At 37.7% G+C, this 21,385-nt stretch overlaps 1 protein-coding gene across 2 annotated transcripts; it reads right to left on the bottom strand.

The window, feature by feature from the left end:
• Positions 1 to 7,053: 7,053 nt before the first annotated feature.
• On the bottom strand, positions 7,054 to 21,107 carry NMU (neuromedin U). Of its 2 annotated transcripts, XM_036383077.2 has the most exons (10): positions 20,768 to 21,099; positions 17,899 to 17,957; positions 14,413 to 14,460; positions 14,255 to 14,314; positions 13,659 to 13,688; positions 13,501 to 13,551; positions 11,399 to 11,473; positions 9,153 to 9,206; positions 7,816 to 7,855; positions 7,054 to 7,240 (listed from the first exon to the last, which is right to left on the bottom strand). In XM_036383077.2, exons 1-9 carry the CDS (start codon positions 20,910 to 20,912, stop codon positions 7,820 to 7,822), a joined length of 558 nt encoding a protein of 185 aa, XP_036238970.1. In that variant the 5' UTR covers positions 20,913 to 21,099; the 3' UTR covers positions 7,054 to 7,240; positions 7,816 to 7,819. The 2 variants fall into 2 exon arrangements, with proteins under 2 accessions (XP_036238970.1, XP_036238972.1); XM_036383079.2 differs by lacking the exon at positions 11,399 to 11,473 and having other exon boundaries at positions 20,768 to 21,107.
• Between the last annotated feature and the right edge of the window lie 278 nt (positions 21,108 to 21,385).

Genomic DNA, 21,385 nt, shown 5'->3' with positions numbered 1-21,385 from the left:
CAAACAGTGTAACTGACTCCACCAGAAACATCTGGTTTTAACCTGCAGATTAGCTTGGATTTTGCTGCTGCTTTGTCACATCTGATGGCTTTAATTACAACCATGTGGTCACTTTGCTTGGACAAAGACAGGGGCACCAAAGGGGAGGTTTGGCTCTTTCCCTGTCGCTCCCACTGTCACACCCTGTGCGTGTGTCCCTTGCAGCAGCCACAGGCGTGGGAGGGAGGCTTAGGCTCGCTGCTGAGAGGAAGCAATGCTGCTCTTATAGCAGCCAGCTTTGATACTTGAAGGGACTCTGCAATCGTATCTAAAGTCCCTGATGACCTATTTACATTTAAAACTACTAGCTAGCGTTCTAGTTTGAAGTGGCAGATAACAGCAGATAAGGCATTGTCTCTGAAATGCATCTACTAGTTATCCCTGAATCTGGAAAATAAAAGCTTCCAGCAGTGGTATCTGACAGTAGGTATCTCCCAGTAGGCTTACCAAAGGAGTAGAAAACCATATTTGAACTAACTTATGTCAGAACACGTGATCTTAATTTTTTTTCAAGCAATACATGTTTTTATCTCAATAAAATATCTTACCATGGAATTGCAAAATACCCATGCTTAGGCAATATCCTCACCACAGAATTGCACAAATTCTATACAAATTCTTGGCCTTTTTTTCAGATATTTCTTTCCCTTCAAAAATAATCAAATACCTTTTCAACCTTTAAAAAGTGGCCTTTAGATCCAATGCTTACAAACAACGTAGAATTTTTCATAATGTGAATTATTTAGAAACATTCCTAGTGCTTTCTGTTTTCAGATATCTTCCCACATGTTTAGCTATCCCAATGAACCTGCCTTGTATTTCACTAGTTTATATACAAGTATTGTGGGTAAACACCTGTCCTTGGAATTCTGAATGCAGCAGTTTACAATGGCTTTGAGAAACTTGCCTTCTGGAAACTTTCAGGCCAGCAGGTTGAGGTGTTCATTAACCAGTAAACACACTGGGATACTAGAAAAGAATAAGGAAATATAATGACACTTCTAGTGTAAATTATTTGTAAAATAACTGAAGTTATTAAAGCATTTGAAGAACACAAGTACCTTTTCCTATAGTCTGCTTCTACTTTAATATGTTATAAGAATTGCAGGACAAATTTTATTTAGCTTCTTCCTAGATCATTGTGATTTAAAGAGCTGTTGAATTAAAAAATACATGGCAGTACTGTAAACAGAATATGTTAGTAAAGTTACCAGACACTTCAAGCACTGTGCCTCAGTTTCAGTCCTTACTAAGTTTTTAAAACTGATTTTGTCCATTGTGGAGTTTAAATGACAATTTTGAATCTGTAACATACATTTTACTTTATTTAAACTAGATCTTAGTTTAACATTAAATACTTCACTCCTTAAGTAACATCAGGGAAATCTTTGTATACTTTATTTTTACCATGCCTTACCATGTTCATTATTTTCATAGTTACTATTTAAAATACAATCTATATAAACCCCAAAAACCAACCAATGGATGAAGAAAACACAGGTACAGAAAACAACAAAACCAAGAATTTTTCTTGTTTCCCTCCAGCCCTTTGAGCAATTAGGATCTTTTGTATCTGACTGAAGTTAAATCAGCTGGTATGGCCTGTGGACCTTGGAAGTCAAAGGCAGGTGAGCCAGTTTTGTTAATAGTGATGAGAGATTTTGGGGATACTCATATTCATTCCTAAGGGATTACAAGTTTCCTCAGAGGTTCTTATTTATGCAGTGGTAAAATTGGTTCTCCATTATGCAAATTAAATTAAAGTCAAGAAAGGCCACTATTTTCTCTCTTCAGATCTTGAAATTTAAATTACTATAATTCTAACCATTTCACTTGGTTGTCCTATTCCTTTTGCTCCTGGGAAAAATATTTGATTCCTGACAATTGAGAAGAAGCTCCCTCCCAAAAAACTTGAAAAGGAGGAAAAGAGAAAACTTGTCTGAATCTAAAAAATGATTAAACATTCTATACTAATTCTCAGTGCTTTCCAAAAACATCTAATAGAATTGCTAACATACACAGAACTAATCATGGGAGTCCTTTGACATTTCTGCTGCATCCTGTCACAACTTCTGCTACCATTAGAGAATTTAGGGGCAGTGGATAAACTAACAAGATTTCCTCAGTTTGCATAGCTGAGACTTTTTTTGAGAGGCTTTTGATTTGTCCAAGTCAAAGGGGAAATAAAGGTAGAATAATCTTGTTAGACCACTCCTGCTGAGAAAAGAACCTGCACACAGTGGACACCACTTTCTTAGTGAAACCCAGGGATCTCAGTAAGGTTGCACACATGGTGATAAGCATGCACAGCAAAATAAGTCTTTCATGTGTTTGAACAGAAGTGAACAATTAACTCTCACAAAGTGAATTAACAAATCAAGTAGGTCAGATGCTCTATGATTCCACTGCTTCCAAAAAATTGGTATCTCATTAGTCTTTTGTATTTAATTTTTCTAGATTTTTTTAATTACCAGTTCAGTTCTTTGTATTGAAGTATTCTGCATCTTATGCAAGAATGTAATTACCTTGACCAATAAAGGTTAATTATAACCTAAACATCCTCTGGAGCATTTCTATGCTTCTTTTGCATAGTGCTTTCCACAACTTTCTCTTAGCTTTACATACTTTTGCCTCCTCTGAAGATGTTTCCGTTCCTGCAAGTGTTGCTGCCTAATTAGAAAGTAAAAATAATAATGAGCATCTTTGGAACATTTAACAAGCATTTAAAAAGAATGTCTCGTGCATCTCAGTTACTTAAATTATTTGAGTAACTCTTGAGCTGTTGGTCTTAAAATTTTAGAGCTAGAATGATATCTATGCCAATCTTTATTCAATAATATAACATTAAAATTAATTTTCTTAATTCATCAATGTCAGATTTGGGAAACTTGAGTAACAAACAAATTGTACAAGTATTTATAATTTGAGATGAAGCAAGAAAAAATTAGAGCAGGTACTAAATATTTGTGTGATTCTGAATATGAGATTAGTTTAAGGAGGGATTACAGTACTTATACTAGTATTTACCAGACAGTTTTAAAATAATTAAGGAAAGCTGAAATGTAAAATCAGTAGATGGCAGTCTTCGTCTATAAAAATACTTGCAAGGTAGAAAAGGAAAATGTTTTACTGAAACTTGACAAACTAAAAACAGCTATTAATTAACTGAAAGCCACTGTGGAATTACTTTTCACAAAAAGAAAATTAAAAGAAATAATAAATGTACAATGCTATTATACTCTAGCAACAGTACATCATAGTTTTGGTTCACAATTTCCACATATTTATGTGAATTATTTTCTTTCTCTGAGAGTATATTACCAGATACACTGTGTTAGTCCTATAATTATTTTAGTCGTTTTAACAATTCAACAGCAGTAAGTACAGGTAGAATCTAGATAGAGAAAACGTTTTGATCACATTAGCTTCTTTATATTGTGTAAACTGCATGCCTCATTTTTCTTAGTTACAATACAATGTTGGGCAGAACTCAGCAGAGTAACTTGTAAAATATGTACAAAAATATACACGTGAATGTCTGGTAAAGCAACAATTGCTGAAGTCGATACAAGGTGCCAAAGTTTTCTGAACCCAAATTCATAAGCACATTGACTCTCTATGGCACTGTAAGTAAAATGATTGGTGTAGTCCTAATAAATAGTTGAATAAGGTTGATTGTGTCCCAGTTGTGCCTAAGAACAGTGTGCTGTGTATCACAGATTTCCAGAATTGTAGCCTGGCTGGGCTTGGAAGAGAGGTCACCTGATTGAACCCTCCAGCTCAAGTAGCATCAACCTTGGGCAGGCTGTCCAGAGCCACGTCCAGACAGCTTCTGAACAACACCAAGGAAGAAGACTATGCAACATTTCAGTTGTTCTCCCTCACAGTAAAAAAGTGTTTTCTGGTATTCTGAAGAAACCTCCAGCATTTCAGTTTGTGCCCACGTCCTCTGGTCCTGTCATGGGGCACCACTGGAAACACCCTGGCTCTGTTTGCTTTATACTCTCCATTCAGGTACTTATAGACTTGATTAGGTCTCCCCTGAGCCTTCCTTCAATGTAAACTTCAAATGAACATTTTCCTGAGGTAAGAAATAGAAAAGTCATTAAAATCTACTTTGAATAAGAGGCAAACCAAACACAATAGCTGTTTATTAGGGATTCACAGCCTGCTTTTAAAACCACATGAGTTTATAGTCTGTAGCATCTCTCTTATAAGGAAAGACTGAAGGGAATGGGCCTGTTCAGCCTCAAGAAGAGAAAACTGAGAGGGGACCTGTTGACAGGACCTCATCAATGTAAGTATTTGCAGGGAGGATGTCAGAGGATGGAGCCAAGCCAAATTCTTGTCGGGGTGCCAAGCAATAGCAGAAGATACGCTGGGCAGAAACCTATGCACAGGAAGTTCCACTGGAATATGAGGAAGAACTTCTTTACTCTGTGGCTGGCTGTGCCCTGGAACAGGTTGCCCAGAGAGGTTGTGAAGTCTCCCTCACTGGAGATAGTCAAGAACTGGCTGGATGCAATCCTGTGCCATGTGCTCTGGAATGACCCTGCTGGAGCAGGGGTGTTGGACCTATGACCCACTGTTTTCTCACCCAGACTGCCCCATTCTGTGATGCTGTGGTTCTGCAGCTACCACCACTACAGCACAAAAATTTTAATGTATGATATAGTGAAACTATAGTAATTATTATAGTAATTCATAATAAATTGCATTTTTATTACAGTAATATATTTAGAAACCATATTGTACTGGAAATGAGTGCTATGCTAGAAGAAGAAATGTATTCTGCTCATAATAGTCAAATTAATTACTTAATCAATTAAAAATTCTGAACAGTTTGATTCCAGCACTAAAATACAGTTTTCTTCTTTAATGGCATGCCATCCTCATACAGGTGGCAAGTACCCCATATGCAAAACATTATCTATCACAAAACTGAAGCCACAAAATACTGTTTTTCCTATTTTTCTTGTGCACACAAGAGAAAAGGGATACCCACAACCAATTGTCCATTCTTTCTGGCTTGAAATGCATATAAAACTCTATCCAAAACAGGAGGGAGAAAATGGGATTCAGAACTTCTTTACCTGAACCTTTATCATCATTGCACAAAGTCTGAAGACTAGCAGAAAAAAAAGTGTCTTTAGTGTGCAGAGTCGTCTTTGGTGTGGCAGAGTGAGGGGAACCCTTTAATCAGGCAGAAAGAGAATGAGCCCTACCCGTGTAACTGGGACAAATGTTGAGACTGTAACACTTCAAACATAGCACACCACCAAACACACCGTGGCCCAATGCATCTTCAGCTCAACTGAGGATGTGTAACAGTGGTTTCCACTGTGGCCTGTTCAACAGTGTCTTTTAAATATCCAGCTATCAGAGTAAGGAATTTTGCCCTAAGAGAACACCAAAGCAAAATATGATGTAAACTGTTTCTCTGTGCCACTGGGAGTCAGGAAGAAGTAGGACAGTAATGTGGGTTCTATCTGATGTCAAAAGAGTAGAAAGTAGAAAAAGGTGGTTGTGTGAGTCAGCAGATATTACTATTCAAAATATTCTGAGCTTATTTTTTAGGAGCATGTACAATAGTGACATGTGCACTAATCTGGATGGATATCTCCCACTACACCTGTATATATTAATAGCTTTCTTATCAGCCTCATTAAAGCCAACTTCAGCTCCCTTTAGTTCTTCAAGATTCATTCATTCATATGGTGTCACTAGATACACAAAAAACCCAAACCAAAAAAACAAACAAACAAACAAAAGTCCACCTTTTGTTCTCCAGAGTCACCAAACATTTTAAATGTATGAAAAGTAATAAGCAGATGTAATGTAGAACTAATGAAAGAAAAATATGCATTTATTTGAGAAAGTAGTTAAATTTGTCATAACTCTGGGTAAGAGAGAGGGAACAAAAAGGACTTTATTTAATTGTAACTATACAGGAAAATACAGAAATACAGGGGTGGATTGCTACTAATAATTCAGAATGGTAATCTTCCTTACACCGACTGGCTTCTTTATGAAATTATTTAAGTTAGTTATCTGTACATGTTAGATGTCATAGCACTTGTCACTATCTGCATTGTATGTTTAATTCAGGATCCTTTTTGAAATAACTAAGTGAAAATCATTAAAATTAAACCATGAATATTGAACAAATTTTGTTATAACAAGTGTTAATTATTAAAATGCAGAGCAAAAACAAGTGGGCAAGAAGAGGAAAAGGTCTTCTCAATTTGGCTTCCTCTGAGGCCATATTTTTCCAACTACCTTCTGAAGTTTTATTGCTCAGTGCAGAAGCAGCAGTAATGCTGAGGCCAATTCAAACCATGACCAGCCAATACAGTGTTAAAACTTTAGCCCACTTCTAAACTGAGTCATAGAAGCACAGAATGGTTTGGGTTGGAAGGGACTTAAAGATCATCCAGTTCTGAGTGATTAGTTACTTTCAGTATAATTACAACCTCAACAACATAATTTAACACAATTTTGGTGTGAAAATAAACTTGGAGAGATAAAGTGGGAAGACTGTAAGGCTAACTTGTACTTCTGAGTAGAGTTTGTTTCAGTCTCCATCAAAAGCACTTGGGTTTTCAAGTGAATTGTGATCCCAGTTGCAATTAAGTCTTCTAAATGAGAACCATAGTGCATCTGCGTTCTTAATAGCTAAAAAAGCATGCCATTATTTTTTAGTTGAAATAAAGTCACAATATTTCTTCAAAACGTGCAACCTGTTTAGGTTCCTTTTATTAAGGGAAAAGGGATTCTCTTTTTTTTTTTTTTTTTTCAGATGGTAACCACACAAGTCACAAAATATTCTGGAACAAACACAGTAGTCTTGATTGCAAACATTCTCATTAAAACACTGTCTGGCTGAGGGCCTTTATTTAGAAGGGAAAATTTCCTTAACAGGCTTGTTAGAGGCAATGTCTGTTGTGTGCAAACACTGACTCTTTTACAGTTGAATTACATGTGGTTATAAACATCATAACACTAGGAAACAAATAATTTTAATATGCTTTTAATATAATCAAGATAGTAAAGACCTTCTTAACAGAATCTGGTTTAAGAATATTTACATTCAAGTGATTTCTAATTGTACATTAATAATGAATAATTATTGTAAGGAAAACAGTATGTCCATGTACTCAGCATTCTTGCAGTTTTAGTTCTAAGTCAGGAATCTATAATCCTGAAAAATAAGATACAGCATTAGCTGTTGATATAACACTTAAAAATGATGGCAGAATAAAATACATTAGAAAATACATAGTATTGGTCTACATTTTTATATCTCTCCAAATAGTTGCAGGCATTGAAATTAAATCCTGAAGTTTGCACTCAGTTTCAGTATGAGTTTTTTATCTTTGTGAGATTAGGGAATTACCTTCAGGATGTCAGTTTACTTCTCAGCACTCTTTTGACAGGTAGTTGACTCAGTTCTTTCTTAGATTCACTTGTCATCATTAGTATTTCCAAATTGTTTACAAATGTGGGATATTTTCCATTTCTTGCTGCCTGAAACACCTCTGTGCTCTTTGTTCTGGGAACTGAATATCTGCAGCTTCTGTTCACTTTGAAGATAAGTGTAATTAACACATCCAAGTGTATTTAACACATCTAGGAAAAGTTTGTGGGTGGAAATCTAAGCTGATTACACAGCTAAAGGCTTTCTGAGACAACTTCTCAACAAAAATATTGTGGTCTATTTGGATAAAAATGAACTAATTTACATGTAGATCATGATCAAAAGCATTAAATAAATACCTCCTTAGCGAAAACCCACTGATCTCCTTCCATTACGTGGCTGAAAGACAAATATTCAGTAAGTTAAATATTCTGTAAAACTGACAGAATTTAGTAACAAAGCCCCAAACAACTTGGTGTGTATAGAAATAAGTGAATTTCTCAGTAGTGTCATTGTGATTATTATCAAAGATAGACCTAAGATAAGTTATGGCTTGATCTGTATCTTCCTCTGGAGGAGAATTACACACTAAAATTTACTGCATATCGATTGAGGGATGAATTTTCTATCTTGTATGATTTTATAAGGGGGAGAAAGCCATAAGAGGTCACTTCAAGAGATCATTAACCCTTATTCATTTTGCATTTTCTTAAAATGTGTTTTCTGATTGTTGTAATTATTTCATTATAAGTGCTTGTTGCTATTAACAAACAAATACATGTCACTCTCAATGATTTTCTTTTTAGACTGTCTTATTTGATGTAGGCAAGGACTTCTTCTATTTTCACTGTAGTGTTTTTCAGAAACATTTTGCACTAGTGAGGGACTTGATACAACCTCTACTAAAGCTGATAAAAATTTCTTCCTGGGCTTAATAAGGATTTGTCTTTTACTCTGGAAGCAAGAATGCACCAATACTAATATTACCCATAACTTTGGCCTGTCATAACAACTCTAAGGATCCAAGCCTGATATATAAGAAATGTAACTATACAAATCTCTGGTCTTTTCATTTGAATTATAGAATAATTTAGTTTGCAAAAAGGCCTTTAGGATCATTGAGTACAACCCTAGTCACACTTTTATTTAAAGCCATCAGCCACTTTCTTTTTTAAGTAGAAATGCCAGAAAGTCTGACTTGCCACCTTCTCAATTTTGCTAAAGTGAAGTAAAAAGGCTCTATGGTGCAAAAGATGAACACAGTAGATTCAGTCTCATGAGAATTTCTGTATCTAATTTCTTTTGACCTTACTGGTCAAAACAGAAGGAAAATGGCAAGGTCAGACCTAGCATAGCGTGTAAGCGTGGAATCATATTCATGTCATGTGCAAACACACCCTGCTGAACAATGCTTTATGAAGATTTTCCAAGATGCCATATTTTCTAGAACTTTGTCTGACAAATAGATACAAAATAACCAATGACTTCTTAAGGCATAGAATGGTATCATGTATACACAAACCTAGGAATATGATTTTGAAAAAATTCCTACAATGCCTTTATTATAATACAAGGAAATGTCAGGAGCAGACATGGAGATGTCCTATAGGGTGGAATGGTCTAACTTAATCCTTAATCACAGTTTTTTTTAACTCTCACTACAAAACACAAATAAAAAAAAATAAACAAACCATACCCTGTAGAAGAAGTAGCCTCTGCTTTGAATCATTCCAGGTCCTTGAAGTTCTTCCTGAAGAAAAAAGTATTTTAAATTATAGCTACAGGTGTAAATTAATACATACAGAGAGGTTGTTTATATATATATATATATATATATATATATATATATATATATATATATATATAAAATTTCTTCCGTACTACATACAGTTTTACTCCTTAAATGCTTTATGTGTATTTCCCTATGTCAGTAACACAGTTTATGGTGTCATGTAGAAATGGAAGAGAATGTATGAATGGAGCCAAATTCCACCTGAAGTTTTAGATCAGCTCAGATTGCTTCTGAATGGTACAGCAATGAGGAACTGAATTGAGGAACAGCCTTTGCCTCTGATTTTCCAGGGTTCACTACCCAGGCATGACAAGAGTGTCTTCATGCCAGCAGCTCTACAGATAGAGTTGCTTTTTGCATCTTGCAGGAGGACAAAAATACAAAGTTTAAATATCAGAAATGCTTGGGCTTCTCCCAGGAATGAGACCCCAGACTGTTCCCAAAGACGTGCCATAACCACCCCTCTCACATTAACTCCCAAAGAGCAGTACTTGTGATAGTCCATCCTGTCCATGCTGCACACAGGGTGAAACAGCTGCCCAGTGATCCACATAGCAAGGAGGCTTACAAATAATGAAGAAAGTAGACATTCTATTTAAATGTAACAAGTACAAAGCAGAAGGTATCCAATTGCTTTAATGAGACCTTCATGATTAGAGAACACATAAGCTTAATCACAGTGTTTTATTTCCTTCTGTTGGCATCAGAGAGAAGTGATGTGTCTGTCCTGCAGGTGGGGAGACAGTAAACCAAATAATTTTAGTGTTATGCTTACCAGAACGTTAAAATGAAGATGGCTTTTATTTAGCAATGGGAGTATTTCTCAACTGAAAACTGCGTTGCTGTGATCTCTTGGGTAAATATCATAAGGTGAAGTGTCATAGAAAGGAATCACACCTGCTCTCTGCTAATGCTGTGAGAATTGGGTAAAACAGGATGACTCCCATCATTTCCAAACTACAGAAGTAGATTCAATCCAGGGAAGTTTTCAAAGGAAGTGGAGTTTAAACTATACATAATTTTTGAGTCTTAATTTTAATTCTGACTTCAATTCATCACATATAGCATTGTATTCAGTTTCTTACTGCATATGAAACATCTGTATGATTTTTATTTCTATTATTCTTCTCATTCTAGCATTATCTGCATTTGAAACAACCATTTTGGATTTATAATCTGATCACTACTATAATTTTTTATATTTCAAAAGAGTAAAAATTTTTCTGTACATTGCCATTTGAGTCTTATGGTATTCATATGTAATATTTTCTACTTTTTCTATTCACTGTGTGAAAAAAACTGAAAACAGGAACAAAATAGGCAGCTGTTGCAAGATTAAGAAATTCATCCAGAACAGAAAGAGTAAAATTACTAGTGAGAAATTGTGATTTATGTTAATGTCATTTTCCTCTTACAACCAGACCCTCCTTAAAGATTACATGTTCTTGTTTGAGTTCATGTCAGAAGTTTGGTATTAGTAAACAGCTGAAGCTAACAATCTGTCATTTTTGTAACACTTGCCTTCTAAACTTCTAAGGGTTTGGAGATGTTAAAAAAAAAACCAAACCTGCCATAATAAATATGCAAGTTTATTCACAAACCTGCATATATATATGTACACAGAAAAATATGTATTCATGAAGACGTATGATTACTTAGAGTTTTATTTTAATGCCTGCCCTCTAGAAGGTATTTTGCTCAGTCTCCTATATTGGCTAGCCAAAATAATGCTTGACTCTTCTTTCTTAGATCATATTCTATCAGGCAGGCTGTGGCTCAAGAGGAATCAAAGCTGTGAAAAAATCTGGCGCTGTTTCAAATTGGGGAGAAAGAATGAATTTAATAGACCATGTTTCCTCCTTCACTCATCCACCTTTTCAATTGCTTATCTAGTCAGGGAGAGAGGTGGATGTGTTTATGTACAGCAGGTTCTGGTTTTCTTCCTAATATGAGGAAGAAAAAAGATAACAGCAAGATAACCCTTCCTGAAGCACGTTCTGTGACATCAAGATTTGGGTAGACCAACCAAAATATTCTATGACATCAAGATTTGGGTAGACCTTGCAGAAAGGTCTACAAGGGCATTTTTGGAACAGATAATGAATCACAAAGTGTAAGAACATAAGCATGCAGAGTTTCAGTTTACATACGTCCAGTTTGTATCTCTTCAGTCTTCTCTCATTTAGCTGAGGAACGAGTTGCAGTAAAGGATGCAGGACAGATGACTGAGAGGACACGAACACACAGACATGAGCAACAGTGGAATTTGGCCCTTATGATGCACAAAAAGTCTCTTTCTGCAGTATTGACTCGTGGACCAAACATGCACCAATAAAGGACTAAAGACTGAGAAACTGATTAATTGAAAAACTTATTTTTTTAAAACATTTTGACTTGACAACAAACAGAAATCAACATTTATATTTACACTACATAGAGTGATGGAGGGCAAAGCTGTGTATCCTCACCTTTGCTAATTGAAAGTTCAGAACCATTTACAGACTCCTGGAATTATTCAAACTTTGTTCAGTCTCTATGAATGGTACTGAGAATATTTCCATACAGTATTCCTACTAAGACTTCTACAATTTTCTACTCTAGAAGTTCGCAGCTTCAACCTCTGTTGTACTGAGAAGTTAATTTTACTTCAAAATAAATGGCAACCAAAAAAAATTGATTTTTTGCTGAAGAACAGTGCACAGTAGAAATCCATTTTCAAGGGACATTTGTAACCATGGCACTGGTCACTCTATCTAAGCTCTGATCATGAAATTCCTTGTGTTCAACAAGACTTTAAGCTTGCAGACAATTAATTATGTACAGTGGCATTGTGTGCAGCCTAAGTACTCACCCTGGAAAAACCCAGCTATGTGGGATTTTGGAGAGACATCCACAGGAAGAAATAAAGTGTAAAAAACCTATGTTCCATTAACCAATTTAAAACTTCAACTCATATAAATGTAATTTAAAAAACAATGCATTTTTGCTGCAATACTGCTTGGAAAAGTAACGCAATTAAGAGAACTATAACCAGAGTTACCAAAGTGTTATTGTACTTAACAGGTAAAAAGAACTTGCTTATTGGTAGCCAATTTTGTGCTATCTGCCTAAGGTAAGCAATATGGGATCATAATACCTAAAAAAAGTAGGAATCTGCTGTGATTGAAGTAGTTAATGAACATCCCAGCTGTCCACTTGGGCTCTGTCGTGCAGCCAGTGGAGAGAGCTTATAAAGATGAGAATGATGGATCTCACCTAAGAAAGTATCTCTGAGAATGGCTAGAGAATTGTCATCTGAACAGCTAAACCAAAAGTGAGAGAGCAGTACTCTCTGGGAGCAGCAGCAATGGTACTCAGGATGGTGGTGCAGTGGAATGCAGTAACCTTTTAAGCAGGACCAGCAGCAGAAATAGCTCATTTCACTGTGCCTTAATTGCCATTTAAGCCTCCAAAGCAGCTGTAGCATGAAAACATTGACACCAATATGAGCAATGTCACTTTCTAGGAAACACACCACATATTTCTGAAGAAATGTAAAGAACAAGGCAAAAATGGACATTTGCATGTAAGAATAATTGTTAAGAAACAAGAAAATATGAATATGTTTAAGTCTCTCAAAATCCTGTGGTGCATAGATGCACACAGATAACAGAGTATGTTTGCATTTCAAAAGCGAGAATGGATCACGTACTTGGCTTGTTGGTTTATGAGAATACTTTTAGAGCAACAATTCTTGGCCATGGTTTAAACTATATTTTTCATTCAAAATATAATCCAAAGTCCAAGTGAGACTTAAATACTATTTTGGCTCTACATATTTATGATATGCGCAAATGAATTAAGACACTTTAATTAAAAATTAATAAAAATGCTTTCAAGAGTATCTAATAGTTATGGTCATGTTCTCAGGTCCTGTAAGTCCACATTGTATCTCTTCATGTGCTATGTTCCAATACCCAAAAAAAGTATTTGTTCTCATTCTTAAAATTTGAAACTGCAAGATTAAGATTCAGTTGAGTTTCCATGAATGTTCAGGTGAGTTTGTTAGATTTTTTTTTCCACAACTCTACAGTACTGATCATCCTCTCCCATATTATTAAAACCCCTTCTGTACTGTAAACATGCAACTCCCAGTCCTGAGTTTGCTGTACTGTTGAAGAGACTACTAGACTACTATAAAAAGGAATGTTGCCTTGGTTTTGTATACAAGTCACACATGTACTCACTCATAAGGAGGTGCTATGCCACTTACCATGATGTCTGAGTTCCCCGAGTCATGAGTCTTAGAGTAATGAAATAAGAACTGTTCAAAAAAAATTAAAAGTGGGGTTTTACTACAAAGCAGGGCAAGAGTTTTAAGATTTTCTTGCCTTTTTTAGTGTGATTGTAGGACATATATAGGCATCTTACCCTTTTGGTGTTGTCTTTCTCATCTAAACCCTGTGGGAAAAATGGTTGGTAGAAAGGCTTTTATTCATTAAAATAAAAAGAACAATTGATAATTTTGATTAAATACATAATCTTTTCAGCACTGGGTTGAAATATCCTTCTTCCTTGGCAGATGTATTTTATGCCTTGCTTATCAATCTAACTAATAATTTCAGACTCTGTAGAGAGCATGGATTACTCTGCCCTAGAAGAGTTAGATGTGTTTAGCAGATGTTCCCTTGTTCATCCCCTTTACTTAGGAGATTTACTCTCCTAAGTAAATTTCTTTGTCTGTTGAGAATTCATAGTTTTTCTAGTCTAGAGCAATAAAAACACATAACATTTTGTAATAGATTTACAAGAGATATTTAAGAGATAATTTTCCAAACATTGATGTATCCCTGTTGTCTTTACAAGGTGTTACATTCTGGCACATGGCATTTCAGAGTAAAAACTGATAGAAGTACTTCCAGTGCTGAATGACACTTTGCATACTGGGTCCTCAGAATTCATTGTAGACAATGGCACAGTAAGAGATCAGGCTTCAAAAATGCTAAGCAGCCTTTTGTGTGGGTTACCTGTGGTTTCTGGAGAAATCCCATGATCAAAAAACAAAGTTCTTCCAGTGTACTGGATACCTAATGCAATGAAAACAGGAACTCAGGTATCACACTTCCAATTCTACTACATGTAACAAACAGTATCCAAATAGTAGAGTTACCTCTGTCTGACTCACCTGAGGCTGAGAATCTGTGGACAGGTAAGCAGAACATGCATCGTCTATCTGTAAGAGTTCACACAGTGTTTTTAGGAAGTCAGAGTAATAAAGACAAGTGAAATATGCATATTTTCAGAAAAGGGTAAGTGCAGCTAATGGCATGGCAAGCTTGCCTACTGTTAGACATCCTTATAGGTCCATTCATTACAATGCAAGGTACATTCATTAAGTACCTTGCATTTAAAGGGGGAAAGGGCCTTAATCATATTAAAAAAAAAAGAAAACAACAACAGCAACAAACTTATATTTGTATGATCTGAACAAACATACGTATCTGTGACTCTTATTCTGTACCCAGCACATACTCCTCCTAACTGCAAACTTCTCAGACTAAGTCAAATTTTAAGTTATAATTGTAAGCATCTGGGGCATGAACTATGAATTTGAATCTCTTCTGCAATGTCTTTGAATTATACAAAACTGTGAAGAAAATAACAAAACTAAGGCAAGGGATTCAAGGATCAATCCTCAAACACAACTCTTCCATTGGATTACTGCATCCCTACAGGTGTATGACACATGCATCCCTTGAGTGATTATGATACGTGCTGGCACATCTTATGCACACCACTCAATTTGTGCCAGAAGTTTCCTAAACACTGTGTGAAGCACCACTACTGTTTGTCTTTACTAGTCTTTTCAAAGCTGTCTTTATTCCATGCTGTCATGATCTCCATCATCCATCTTCCATCCTCTCCCTACGGTTCATAACCTTGTATTAATTACAACCTCCTTCTGTCTCTTTTCCAAGATGAAAGAATAATGTAATACTGATTAATTTTTACTGGAATTATTAATTGAGAAGGAATAAGAAATGGAATAAAAGGTATTTGAGGTCAGAGAAATAATATTACCAGCACTGAAAGCTTGGAGTATTCTGTAAGGAAAAGTCTCCAGCACTGCAAATGAAGTTGCACAGTTTAATAATGATGGCAAAAAGCAACTTACAATTTTATTAAGTAACTTCAAAGTTGTATCCTGGTAATCTCAATCAGTATATGCTATTTTTTTCCATGTAATATTTGTTAGTGTTAGACAAAATAAAAAAATTTTGCCATTCATGTTGTTCACAGGCTTTCAAAAACATAGTGGTTTTGGGGTTATTTTTAATAGAACAGGCAATGCAATTGTTCTTGCAAATTTTTTATAGAGAAAAAGCCCTAAGTACCATGCATTAGCAAAGAAAACATTAAAGGAAAAAAGAAATTAAAAAAAAAATAGTGCTTATCTGAGCACTTCAGAACAAGAGATGATTCATTTCTCCAGAGACAATCTATGAAAAAGCATTAGCAGATATAGTGGAAAAACTAATAGCTCACAGGATTCCCTTTTCAAATAGGTTTTGTTGGTAACACATCCTCTCTGTTCTCTTTTTCCTTCATCTTGCACGTGTTTGAGTGTGTTAGCTCAGCTTCACTACTTTCAGAGTATAGAGAAAGAAAGTGTAGAGGAAGAAGTCAGCAATGAATGAGATAAAATCAAGCTGAAGTAATTTTGGAAGCTTATGTTAAAGAAAGGGCTATTTCCTTTTGGGGGTTGTTTGTGCTTGGGTTTTACTCGTTTATTTACTTGACACAGAGAACTACCACAGTTCAGTAGCAGAACAAGCCAGAGACTGCTTTGTGTTCAACACAAGGGTATCTTTCAGCTAAAACCTTTGCAGACAAAGCAAGGGCTGAGGAAAAGCCACCATTTCTGTTAATTCATTTTTAAAACATTAATAGTTTCTATATTTCATGCTTCTTCTCCAAAATTTTCTCTCTTGTCTCAGAAATGTGGCCTGAGGGTAGAAGATTGCAAGTTGCTTGGGGTTGGTTAATTAACATAAAGAAACAAAAGGAAGTAAGAGACAAGTAATGAAGCAAAATACATAGTGACAAAGTTCTCATATTTATAAACTCAGAGCCATTCCTGGAACATACTAGGTTTATTTAAAAGCAGGGTCTCTTCTGAATGATCCACTAGCAAAGTAGCAAAGAGGGAAGAATTATTACTTACTTGCACTTTATGAAACCCCAGTGATCTAGTATGAGTGAGTAATTAGGTTGATTTAGGGTATTATATAAATATATATTATATATTTATATATTCTCTATTTATATATAATATATTATATATATTTATTATATATGTATAAATATATATTTTTATCTATTTATATATATATATATATATAAATATATATCTAATTCTCTTTCTTTAGACCCTTTCCAGTCCAGCATAATTCAAGTTCTAATGATCACTTTTATATTGCTTCTATTACAAAATTTTACAATATTTAGTATCTTATGCACACTGTTTTCTTCATTTCATTCATACTAAACCAGGACCTTTGTCTTGGTTTCCAGGCACCACAGGGACAAATCTTACAGCTAGCACATCTTATCAAGACATGCAGAAATGTATAAAATAGCTTTTTAAATCCAGAATGTAAATAACTAATTTTCAAAAATTCCTTATAGCTGTCAGGTTCTTACTTCCCAAGAGACCATTTTTTCCCAGGTGAACAACATCGCTAGGGCTCATTCAAGTGCCAGTCTAGAATAGGTTAAGTTTTGAGTCAGTGTCCAATTTATGTCCAATATGAACTGTGGGGAGATGACAGTAAGCAGAATGTCTCCTGTAATTGTCTCAGTCAGAAGAAATTTACTCTCTGCATCTGCCCCTGTGATGAGTCACTTATTTTCCAATGTTATCAAAAGCTACTAAATTAAATGTCAACACAATAGTTGACAGTTGCAGCAACACCAGGGCATGCAAGTTGCAGGACAAACCCTCTCCACATGTTATGCCCTGCCACTCCATCTGTTCCAAAGGGCAGGGAAGAGCCTGTGCTAACACATGCGTCACACTCCAGAGTCAAAACAAACGTTCATTTCAGAGGTGAGGGTGGAAGTTATGATACCAATCAGTAGCCCAATGTTAGAGGGGTTAATTGACACAGTACACTGTCCTTTAACTAGTAAATTGAGAGGCTAGGATAGGATTGAACAGTGTCCCAGCCTTGTGTGCAGAGCAGAGGATGCAAGAAGCAAGACTGGATGAGTTGAAACAATTCCTGAGTATCATGTACAGCCTATAAAACTACTATATAGACTATAAATCTACCAGATGTGAGGAACACTGTGATGTTTCCGGGGACAGTGTCTGCCTGGTCATTGACAGTTCTCAAACATGGCTCTCCATTGAGACAAGACAATATCTTCTCAGAATGACATCTCAGCACTTAGTCCCAACATCCTCCTGAAGCAACTGTTCAGGTTACCTGGAAAATTAGATATTTCACCTCTTTGCTGATGCCAGTATAGGAGACATACAGGAAGACGTACTGGAAGAAAACACAGATGAACTCTGTGCAAGAGAAACCCTGGATAGTGAGGTGAGACTGTAGCAAGGATGGGCACAGAAGAAATGGAAGAATACCACATGGCAGATGATGCTTACCTCTCTCAACAGCTGCAGATCCTCATCTGACTCGAGTGCTTGGGATGGCATTGGTGCACCTGGAAGCACAAACTGTGCTTAGCAATGCTGTACCCTAGCAAAGGTCATTTGTGTAAATGTCCCATGTCAGACATACCTAGCACAACTATTAACTGCAAAGGCCAAGAGCTGCTTGGTCCAAGGAAGTCTGTGACCCTGGGTGCTCTGTGGTTTGTCTGGTAGATTTTCCCTGCTCTCTTTCAGCAACACAGCGGGATGCTTTATCACAAGTTCGCAGCAGATATGGACACTCACATGTCTGAGCAATAAACAGTGTGGAAGTTACTTAGGTCTCACTGAGACCTGCTCAGAAAATCACAGTCCAGTTCCTACAACCTCAAGTTTTCTGAGAGCTCTGCTCACCTCCAGTGCATGCACTGTGAGTTGAGCATCTGGACTCCACTTCTTGCCTTCTTGCATGCTACAGCTGCAGAATTGAACATGCACTACGTAATGTAAGATTGCGTATAAATAGTGCCCATGATACGAACATGTTGTTTTGACAAGGTGATAGACAGTACATCTGTAACTGGATTTGTTTCCTCTGTCTTGCATATGGGATGTGGAAAAGCTTGTCCAGCTTGTCCCTCGGTAGATTAAATGTGTTCTTTATTGCATAATTATGCAGTGAAGCTGTGCTTAACTTGGGGGAGCTCCTTTCTCTGTCTCTACCCACCCATGCTGCAGGCATGGAAGTCACTGTCCCAGCATCCTTTCCAGCTCAATGTCCAGAATATCCCTCTTACCAACCACATTGTTATTTTACCTGGCAGTGTATTTCTGATAGCAGTGCATTGTTAGAGTCTCTGTAAATAGCAGAAATGAGCATCACCAAATTGTGAGTACGTCAGACACCACACAATGGTGTCAGTGAGGGGATGTGCTGTAACTCCCATGGGAGGGAAACTGGTGCTGGACCTCTAGACCTGGATAGAATGTCCAGTGGAGCAGGGAATACATGCCATCATGTTAATTGTTTTACATTTTCTCCTAATAACAATAATCACAATAGTAGTTATTTCCAGGCATTAATGGAATGGGATGGATTTCAAAACCACATTTTTGTACTGGCACCGACTTAAGGTGACTAATTACTATGGATGCTTTCTTTACCCCAAAAAGAGTTAGAGAGGCTCTTAATTTCACACTATAGAAGTGGGATTTTAAAAATATGTTTGAATTGTTCACATTACAAGGAAACTGATTCCCAATTTTTTGTTTCATTTCAAAGAAAAATGCCAAATAAATTAAAGCTGCTACAGTTGTCTTATGTTGTCTTCTGCTCTTAAATTAGTGTATTCAAACTGGGGTGTCACCTGGGATTAGTATCCTAGTTAAAAGAGTGGAACAGGGCAACATTTCAAATTAGAACACCTTCCCCATCAAAGCACTGCCTGCCTATCTCTGAACACTGCTTCTGCCATTGACTGGCTCCCAAGGCTTTTCAGGGAGACCTAAAGAAATTTGTTTGCATGCATTAGTAAACCTTAGTGCAACAAGCAGGAGAGCCTGAATATCATAACTTTCTCCTTTATTTTTGGCCTGTAGCATAAACTTCTGGACAGAGAAGAGAAATTGTTTCCCACTCCTCACTTTCCTTTACCCTTCTCTACATATTCAGAAAAGTTTCATTCATGAGCAATCCTATCTGTTTTGTGCACCTAGGACTGTGTTCCTCCAAGAGCTGAGCAGTGTTCCTTCATCACCCCATCCAGAAAAGGGCTGCAGTACCTACAGGACTTCATTCATTTCCACAACAGCACACACAGTGAAATGGTAAGGTTTTTTTTGTAATATACACAATAACCATAGGGGGAAGGGGAAAAAAAAAAAAGAAGGCAAGAGAGAGAAAGAGAGGAGAGAGAGAAGAGAGGGAGAGGGAGTAAGAAAGAAGCATGTGCTATTGAAGTAAAGAGTCCTATTTAAAGGGAACATGAAGGTGGAAATCATTCTACAAAATCAACATCATCCACAGCACATTTGCTCTCCTATCCTTCAATTCTGCCCTCTTTAAGAAATGCAACTTCTTTCAAGGCAGTAGAATGCCATATGCACAGCCTGGGACTCACGTCTTATATCTTCTCTTCCCTCTACTGCATCCCTAAACAAGCTCCTGGCAATCATTTGTGTAAGAACAGTGATGAAATACTGTGTGCCACTGCCCTCCATTGTGCTCCTCTTCCTTCCCTCCCCTCTTCCACATCTTCAGAACTTATTTTTAACATATTAAGTATGCTACCATTAGATTTCTTTGGTTATTGGTATTAAAAAAACAAAACAAAGCAGAAAAACCCCATCACAAGTAGAGCAAATCACACAAATAAAATACAAATAAAATATAAATAGTCCTTGCACAGCATTTTGTAACGTTACTTTACAAGGTGTAAGCAGCTAATCTGTCTGAGGCGGGAAAATAGAGTCAAAAAGAGAGCCTGGTTTGTTAAACAGTCCGCGAGATGTTTCACAAGAGCCCCCTGCTACAAAAAGAGCAACATTCGGGATTCCTCACCCTGATCAATACTGCTACAGGTTGGAATGGCTGCCAGAGGATCCTAATCTGTCCTGCAACTTTGTGACACATGTTGTTTCATGTCTTTTCTTACCTTTTTAAATCAGAGTAAATGACACTTAAAATGAAATCTCTTTTAACCAAAGCCTATTCCCCAAGTTGCTGGAGTGTTTTGCCAGGACAGAGTAATCCTGCCGGGATACGGGAAGGAGCCCCCAGAGCAGCCCCGGAGCCGTGCCCAGCCGAGCCCGCAAGGCTGGCCGGCTGCGGGCACCCTGCTCCGCCACGATGGGCAGGGATTGCGAGCGAGACCATCCTCACCTTTGCAAGCAGAAATCGAGGAAGCGAGGAGGACGAAGAGGAGGAGCAGCGGGGCCCCGGGCAGCGCCGCGCCCGGGTCTCCTCCGTTCCTCGGGCTGCGCTCGGGGGTGCCCGCGGGGCGCTGCTGGTGGCACAGGTGTCCCATGTCCGCCGAGCTCCGCTCTGCCAGCCGCTCTGCTGGGCATGCCCTCGCTCCCTGCCCCAACTCTTTAAATCCCCCGACACGTGGGGCTCCGCAGCCCGGCTCGGGAGGGCTGCCCCGCTCCGTGGGTGACTCAGCCCGCTCCGCCCCGGCGCGGGGGAGTCCCTGCTCGGCACAGAGGCGAGGCGCTGGCCAGGCTCCAGGCCCTTTGTTAAACCCCCTCCTTAACAAATCCCCCCACGTTTTCGTGGCCGGAGCCCGGCAGGAGCGGCGGCGGCTGGCGCGGCGGTAGCGCTCCCTCGCTGCGCCGCCGCGGGTGCTCCGAGCGCCGAGGCGGGGGCGGCCGAGGAGCGGGGCTCGCACACTGTCCCAGCCCCGTGTGCCGGGGAGCACCGGCGTGATTTACAGCGGGTCAGTGCGACCCACTGGCTGATCTGCCCCCAGCTAGCCCAACGTGGGAGGAAATCCCGTCGAGC

Source organism: Molothrus ater, chromosome 4, assembly GCF_012460135.2.
Source record: "Molothrus ater isolate BHLD 08-10-18 breed brown headed cowbird chromosome 4, BPBGC_Mater_1.1, whole genome shotgun sequence".
In the NCBI taxonomy this organism is placed as follows: Eukaryota; Metazoa; Chordata; class Aves; order Passeriformes; family Icteridae; genus Molothrus; species Molothrus ater.
Note: the sequence above shows the minus strand (reverse complement) of the source record. Positions and strands in the feature narration are given on the sequence as shown.

Bases quoted from the DNA above. Each gene is read 5' to 3' on its own strand.
- NMU (XM_036383077.2), bottom strand. From the start codon at position 20,912: ATGGGACACCTGTGCCACCAGCAGCGCCCCGCGGGCACCCCCGAGCGC. The intron at 17,958-20,767 runs GTGAGGATGGTC...TTGTGCTTCCAG, and splicing joins CTCGATTTCTGCTTGCAAAG to GTGCACCAATGCCATCCCAA. The intron at 9,207-11,398 runs GTATGTAAACTG...TTTTTTCTTCAG, and splicing joins TGAAGAGATACAAACTGGAC to GAAGAACTTCAAGGACCTGG.